General features: G+C 34.6%; 1 protein-coding gene across 1 annotated transcript in view; it reads right to left on the reverse strand.

Annotated features, from left to right (window-relative positions):
• LOC127546513 (short-chain dehydrogenase/reductase family 9C member 7-like) overlaps positions 1-5,626 on the reverse strand; it is a 49,773-nt gene extending 44,147 nt beyond the window's left edge. Inside the window, exons 1-2 of the mRNA XM_051973585.1 lie at positions 5,260-5,626; positions 3,461-3,613 (exon numbers count right to left, since the gene is read on the reverse strand). Coding sequence (XP_051829545.1) covers positions 3,461-3,613; positions 5,260-5,626 — 520 coding nt within the window. The remainder of the gene's footprint in view (positions 1-3,460; positions 3,614-5,259) is intronic.
• Between the last annotated feature and the right edge of the window lie 3,113 nt (positions 5,627-8,739).

The following is an 8,739-nucleotide window of genomic DNA, read 5'->3' on the forward strand; positions in this document are numbered from 1 at the left end:
ATTATTGTTGGCAACTTAAAGTCATAGGAAGTTGTCTAGGACTCTGAGAAGTTAGGTGATTTGCTTTTGGTCCCAAAACTAGTATATGTGTGAGCCAGATTGTGAATTCAGATCTTCAATTTTAGACCTTATCTAACACCTTTGGCATCTAGAACAAGTGTCATTATTTAAGGTTGTAATTCACTAACATTTATTGAGAATCTGAGTGTTTTTAGTCACTGGAAATATAAAGACAAAATGAAGGAGTCATTGCTATCAAGTTTAGGTGAAAATAATACAAGAAATAATAAAACCAATGCAGTTCAGTAGGCAGAAGATGCCCTTAGTAAGGTCAGGAGTGTGTTAGGGCCATTATTAACCAGCTTGGGAAAGCCAAGTGTTAAATATTCAATGTGAGAGGTTACACTTCTGAAATCAGCAATTGTTATAAATCAGCCCTTGATTTATTGTTCTTTTGACTATCTAGACTTTAAAAACTTTTAATAATGTGGATAGAACATAAAAGAATCTTCGGAAGGTTTGTGTGATTTTTGTGAAATTAATACAGCATATGACATTATAAAATGTTTACATACTGTTACATTTCAGCAGTGTTTGGGCAATTTATTTCATATTAGTGAATCACAATTAGGTCTTTTTTTTAAAAGAATACATCCATATACCCTTCCAGGCCCACTTATTTTTTTTTATTATAGCGTTTTATTTACAAAATATATGCATGGGTAATTTTTCAGCATTGACAATTGCAAAACCTTTTATTCCAACTTTTCCCCTCCTTTCCCCTCCCTCTCCCCCAGATGGCAGGTTGACCAATACATGTTAAACATGTTGAAGTATAAGTTAAATATAATATATGTATACATGTCCAAACTTGCTGTACAAAAAGAATTGGACTTTGGAATAGTGTACAATTAGCCTGTGAAGGAAATAAAAAAAGCAGGTGGACAAAAATAGAGGGACTGGGAATTCTATGTAGTGGTGCATAGTCATCTCCCAGAGTTCTTTCACTGGGTGTAGCTGGTTCAGTTCATTACTGTATTGGAACTGATTTGGTCCATCTCATTGTTGAAGAGGGCCACATCCATCAGAATTGATCATCGTATAGTATTGTTGAACTATATAATGATATCCTGGTTCTGCTCATTTCAGTCAGCATCAGTTCATGTAAGTCTCGCCAGGTCTTTCTGAAATCATCCTGTTGGTCATTTCTTACCGAACAATAATATTCCATAATATTCATATACCACAATTTATTCAGCCATTCTCCAATTGATGGGCATCCACTCAGTTTTCCAGTTTCTGGCCACTACAAAGAGGGCTACCCCAAACATTCTTGCACATACAGGTCCCTTTGGGATATAAGCCTAGTATTAACACTGCTGGGTCAAAGGATATGCACAGTTTGGTAACTTTTTGAGCGTAGTTCCAAATTGCTCTCCAGAATGGCTGGATGTATTCACAATTCCACCAACAACATATCAGTGTCCCAGTTTTCCCACATTCCCTCCAACATTCCGCATTGTCTTTCCCTGTCATTCTAGCCAGTCTGACAGGTGTGTAGTGGTATCTCAGAGTTGTCTTAATTTGCATTTCTCTGTTTAATAATGACTTGGAGCATCTTTTTCATAGGGCTAGAAATAGTTTCAATTCCTTCATTTGAGAATTGTCTGTTCATAGCCTTTGACCATTTATCAATTGGAGAATGGCTTGATTTCTTTTAAATTAGAGTCAATTCTCTATATATTTTGGAAATGAGGCTTTTATCAGAACCTTTGATTGTAAAAATGTTTTCCCAATTTATTGCTTCCCTTCTAATCTTGTCTGCATTAGTTTTGTTAACTTTTCATATAATCAAAATTTCCTATTTTGTGCTCAGTAATGATCTCTAGTTCTTCTTTGGTCATAAATTCCTTCCTCTTCCACAGGTCTGAGAGGTAAATTATCCTATGTTCTTCTAATTTATTTATAATCTCATTCTTTATGCAGTCCCATTTATTATTAAACATTTATCATCACATCCCTGTATTACTCTATAAAAATTGTTTGAGCTCAACAGGCTCCAAAGAATGAAGTCATCAGCAGATTGTAGAGGCCTGGTGACTATGGGCTAGTAATACGTAATAATAATAATTAATAACAATAATAATAGTAACTACTGGCATTTACATTCTACTTCAGCATTTTCAATGTGATTTCCACCAAATATTTCAATTAAGCATAACATTTCTAACATATTCATACATTCATCAATATTTTTAACAATCTGATAACTTTATATTTTAATTGATTATTCTTTCTAAGTGGATGCTAAATAAAAGCAGTTTGACATAATGGGTAAATGGCTGGTTTAAGAGTTAGGAGTGCAGGTCTCACCTCCATCCCATAATGGTCATATAGCTTTAAGTAAATCAGTAAACCTCTCAACAATTCCATACAAATCTTTAAGTCAGGGAATTACACAATATTTGCATTAGAAGAGGAAATTTTTCATACCAGTAGTTTCCTAAACCAGTTTCTCAAGTCCAGGCCAGAAAACAAACCAGTTTCTACATCCCTAATTAGAATTTTTAGACAAGTTCAGGGATTATAAATTATATTTTTTACCCTTAATTTTAATCCTCTGGGGCAATGTTTTTATAATATGACTACTAATAGTGATGCCTTTGTATGCCAATAACCTTAACCTTTCTCCTTAAGAGATTGTGCTAGAGATGGAAGCAACTGGATCTGCGGAAAACTTCACCTTTGATGTACATTCATTTTTTAAAAAGGATCTAACTTAAGAATCACCTTTTAAAGCAACTATCTCAACCTTACTCCCCATTAACAATTCTCATACTTGTTATTCTACAGAATTTTTAGTTGACAATACTTTGATTCACTATTCTTAGTTTGTATTAAGGTGTCTTTTGTGATTCTTTTCCTTCTACAATATGCAGGGTATTCCAGAAATCTTAGCGCAATTTTGGGCTATTAAAATTTAAAGCTGCACTAAGACTTTTGGAATATCTATTAGGCAAAAGCTCTCTAAAGCCAGGGATTATGTTTCCAACTTGTTTTATATCCTCACAGCTTTCATTAGAATTCAGAACAAAACAGAAGTTCTTATGCATATTTGCTGAATATATATTGTATGATTAGTAGTCATTCATTTCTGTGATAAGGGGATAAGAAGCCAGGCTAAGTAGTTAATTCCTAACATTTATTGACACAGCTAGTGGCAAACATCTAGTCTAAGAAGTAAAAAGAAGTGTTTTGTTTTAATGTTATAATAACTGTTGTGTTATCATTTGTTATTTGGTCTGAAAGAGTAAGCTCAGACATGGAATCTTGGAGCCTTAAATTACTGACAATTTGCTTTTATTCTGGTATGGAATATAAGTGTTTAAAATTAACTTCTATATCATTCAGAGTCCTTTACTAGTACTCATTATTTGACAATAGTGAAAATATTACTCACCGTGACTCTTTTTTATAAGAGGAAGAAGTTTTAGAGTTGTCCTGATGCTTCCCAAAACATTGACATCTATAACTTTTTTTAATTCATCAAAAGCTATCCATTCCATCTTACCACATATTGCTAGACCAGCATTATTTACTAGTCCCCAGAGACCTAGGAGAAATAAAATTTTTTTTAATCAGTTATTACAATAATAAGAAGAGAACCATTGTCTATCAAAACAACATTATTAGCTATGTTATGATACTTTTGTGAAAATTACATTTTCCACCTTGTTTTTATTTGTCTTTGAATGAGCAGTTATATAATTGAATAAATTAAAAAATATTCTGTATCATTTGAAAATTGATTTTATTCTGTAATTAACCCTATTTTATATTACTAGCCCATTTTGTATAATTTCTCAAGCCAATTTTTCAGTCCCTGAGATAAGGTCAGGAACACACATAGTTTTTTCTCTTGGCAGTGATTTGCCATTTCCTTCTCCACCTAATTTTACAGAAGAGGAAACTGAGACAGACAGGATTAAGTGACTTGCCCAGAGTCACTCAGCTAGCTATTGTTTGAGTCTGAATTTGAATTCAACTCTTTTTGACTAGTGCTCTGTCCACTGAGTCTCTTAACTGCCTTCTAGACATCAGAGAGTCTGCTAACTCAGGTCTACTAACAAAGCCTGCAAGATGCTGACAGCTCCCATAAAAAATTAATATTCTTTAACTGTCAGAGAAAGATGGTTATTAGCCCCACATGAGTATGCTAGCCCATGTCATGATGCCCTCATTCCCATAATACTCTCTACCCTGGAATAGGAAAAAATTGGCAGAGGGAAGGCACTAGAAGGAAGAGGAATTGGGAAACACTTTCTGTGGAAGGTGGGCTTTTTCCTGCAACTTGGAGGAAGCTGGGAAAGCCAGGAGTCAAAGATGAGGGGGAAATATTTTCTATGCATAAGGGACAGCCAGTGAAAATGCTGAGAGTAAGGGGAATGTTATTAGACAAAAACTCACAAATCAATCAGTGATCATTTAATTAAGCCACTTCATCTCTCTGTGTCTCAGTTTTCTCATCTGTCACATAAAAAAGTTGGACTTGGTGATCTTGTATTAGAAATCCAGTATCTACCAAATTTTCTAATGTTTCCATTCTATTTGGAATCATACCTACCAGAAGTTCATGGGAGATGGGAAGTTGGCAAAGATGGGGGAAAGAAGAGAGAAGAGAGGAGTGACTTTATTCTAATTAACTTTCCCTAAAAACCAGTTCTGGAAAATCTCAGTTCCTCACAGGATTGTTGTGAGAAAAGTGTTGTATGTGAGTTATTAGACAAAGACACATCAATAAACAAACATTAAGTGCCTACTCTGTGTCAGACACTGTAATAAGCACTGAGGATATAAGTACCAAAAAAAGATTAAACTATCCCTTCTCTGCAGGGAACATTTAAGAGGAATAAAAGAGAAATGGTATGAAGGAGACTCAGGAAGGGAAAGAAAATTTTGGATATGGTTTATCACTCTTTTTGCCCTGGGTATAGGATATAACTATGCACATTAGATTGGAAGAAATTCCATTGGGCTGTGCTGGTTGTAGATTGCACTCTTAGAAACTCATTTCTCCTCCCTCACCTTTCTCCCTCAAGTCTGGGATCTAGACGTTAGTCTTTACTCTTACCCACCTAGCAAACCCTTGTCTAGAAGTAAAAACAGTGGGTGCTCTCTTTGTGAGGATAGGTCTTAGCCTTCAGGGTGTTCATAGAATGAATAGCTAGGGTCTGCTCTGAAGTAAGGAAAATACTGTACCCTTTTCAGGCAGATTCTTCAGGAGGAATTCCTTGGTGTCCACCACATCTTGATCTTGAGTGACATCGAATTTAAAAACATGCATGCCACAGTTACCTCCTGCCTCCTGCCTCAGATGTTGTGCTCCTTCCCCATCTGGAAAGAGGCAAGTAGCAAACACAGTGAAACCAAGATGGAACAGTCTCAAGGCAAGGGAATGCCCAAAACCAGTATCACAGCCAGTGACAAGCACTGCTTTGCCAGTCACATCAAGTTTTTTCTGATGAAAGCTTACAGAGGAGACAAGTTTTCTCCAGACTAGCAGTAGTAGTCCCAAAAGGAGAGCTCCCCAGAATGGGTGATTCCAACCATGCATGAATCTTAACATCATAGGTTCAGCACAAAGTTAGAAATTGGGAATTACAAACAGCCTGACTTATCTCCTAAGGTGATAACAGAAGATAGAGAAATGTGCCTTCCTTATGCAACATAGAGAAACGAGATACTAAATACTTTAGGCTAACTGGAAGGTCAGAGTAAGCCCTGGATAAGCTCCTCCCCCATCTTCTCCCGGATAGTGGAATGGTTGTTACAGGCTGTGCTAGGCGGGGCATAGCTACTCTATAAACAAACAGACTGCAGGCTAAACTCTAAAGGTCTCAATGGAAAGTCTGGCGATTTGCTGTGCTGGCAATACCCCTGGCATTGTTCGTAAATTGGCCCAAATCAGGATGAAGAATAAATTCAGTTAGGAGAAACGGGGAGGCTTATTACAACAACAACATTTACAGAATGAACAAAGAAGAAAAAGCAGGAGAACTCTAAAAATGAATGGAGGTAGTGTGGAAAAATGTTGACTTTGGAATTACAGGAAATAGGCCCAAATCTTAGCTCTGTAACCCATTTGACTTTGAACAAATTACTTCAACTCTCTGTTCTTCAGTTATTTAATTTATAAAATAAGGACTTTGAACTAGGTAATGTCTAAGACAGTTCTAAATTTAGAATATTAAATTATGATTCCCCTCCAAAAGAGAGTGAACTCAGTCCATTTATCAGCATCCAAAGTTAAACTCAAATTCTACCCCATGGAATTCTGACATATATTAATTTCACATAATAAAGTGACAGAGTAAATAATAGTGAATAATTTTATAGGATTTTTCTTTAACCCACTAATAGATAGTCACAAACACACACATACACACACACACACACGCACACATTGGCTAAATTAGTGATCAAGACATTTTCCAAGTGTATTAAAACATGCTAGAGAACCCACTTCTATGTGGAATAGTTAATTTTTAAAAATTCTTTAGTGTTGTCTTCACATTGGATTCAAGAGAATTATAGCTGACTGTTTACTACAACTTTATTACTCTTAATATAAATAGAATTTCAAAATGTATGCTAATGAACTATGATTTCTTTTGTGTGACAATACCTTCTCCCAAGGTATATCACCTATGTGTTGAGATCAGGGTGGGTATCTGTTAGCAAGGAGGTTAAATGAATGTCCCAATGGACTGATTAATACAGTTTACAATGAGATTTTGATAAATATCTCAGGCATCTTGTCTATCCATCCTGGAAAAAAGACTTTGACTCTTGCTTAGGGGTGAAGAAAGGACAAAAAATCTGATTTACCTGTTCTATCCAGAGAGAAGATACTAGATTAGAAATATATTTCTATTCCCCCCTTAAGATATCTATATCTCTATCTATCTATATATCTATGTCTATCTATGTATCTATATATGTATTAAGATAGTCTAACACAATAGTTTTTTCTTAGGTTTAAGACACTTTTCTGGCTATTATCCTCAAACTTATTTCTCTGAAAACTTGACTCCTTCCTACTTAGCCCTAGGAACAAATAATGAATACCAAGTAAATCCATTTCTCCCAGCAGACAACCAAGAAAAATTAGAATTGTAAAACTAGATAATATACTAGACAAACATAAAGTGAATGAACTCTCTCACTGGAAGTTAGTTCAACTAAGGGAGAGATACCTCAGTCTCACTCATGGAGAAATTCTCTGAAGTGTCTACAGAGGTGAGCTAGAAATTAGGGACATGTATAGATAGATACATAAAATGTAGTATATATAGATATGCATGTGTGAATACATATATATTTATATACATATGTGTATATATACATTTTATTTGAGCATTCGTTTAAAAATTTTTGAGTTCCAAACTGTTTCCTTCTCCTAGTCTCCCCCACCCATTGAGCAATATGATATCAATTATACACATGAAATTATGTAAAAATTATCTCCATATTTTCAATATTACAAAGAAGTTGTGAAAAATAAAGTAAATGACAAAAGTATGTTTGAATCTGCTCTCAGAATTAATCAGTTCTCTCTCTGTGTGTGTATAGCATTTTTCACCTTGAGTTTTTTGGAATTGTCTTGGATCATCATGATTAAACTAGAAGTCTTTTACAGTTGATCATCATTATAATATTGCTGTTTTGATGTACAATCTTCTGGTTTTGCTCACATCACTTTGCCTTGATTCATACAAATCTTTCAAAGTTTTTGAAAACCATAATTGTTTTTTATAGCATGATAGTATTCCATCATATATCACAACTTATTCAAATCATCCTGTTGGTCATTTCTTATAGAACAATAATATTCTATAACATTCATATGCCATAATTTATTCAGCCATTCTCCAATTGATGGGCATCCACTCAGTTTCCTTCTAGCCATTATGAAAAGGGCTACAAACATTTTTGCACATGTGAGTCCTTTTCCCTCCTTTAAGATCTCTTTGGGATATAAGCCCAGTAGTAACACTGCTGTATCAAAGAATATACACAGTTTGATAACTTTTTGAGCATATTTCCAAATTGCTCTCCAGAATGGTTGGATTCATTCAAAGTTCCACCAACAATGTATCAGTGTCCCAGTATTCTCACATCCCTTCCAATATTTCTTGTCATCTTAGCCAATCTGAGAGATGTCAATCTGGTATCTCAAAGTTGTCTTAATTTGCATTTCCCTGATCAATAGTGATTTGGAATACATTTTCATATGACTAGAAATAGTTTCAATTTCTTCATCTGAAAATTGTCTGTTCATAACCTTTGACTATTTATCAATTGGAGAATGGCTTGATTTCTTATAAATTTGAGTCAATTCTCCATATATTTTGGAAATGAGGCCTTTATCAGAACCTTTGAATGTAAAAAAATGTTTTCCCAGTTTATTGCTTCCCTTCTAATCTTGTCTGCTTTAGTTTTGTTTATACAAAAACTTTTTAACTTAATATAACCAAAATTTTCTATTTTGTGATCAATAATGGTCTCTAGTTCTTCTTTAATAAGAAATCCCTTCCTCCTTCACAGGTATGAGAGGTAAACTACCCTATGTTCTTCTGATTTATTTATAATCTCATTCTTTATGTCTAGATAATGAACCCATTTCAAGCTTATCTAAAAAGTTTTCCTAATACTGAACCAGCCCTGCATTTCTGGTAT

The sequence above is a fragment of the Antechinus flavipes genome, chromosome 2 (genome assembly GCF_016432865.1).
Source record: "Antechinus flavipes isolate AdamAnt ecotype Samford, QLD, Australia chromosome 2, AdamAnt_v2, whole genome shotgun sequence".
NCBI classification, from domain to species: Eukaryota; Metazoa; Chordata; class Mammalia; order Dasyuromorphia; family Dasyuridae; genus Antechinus; species Antechinus flavipes.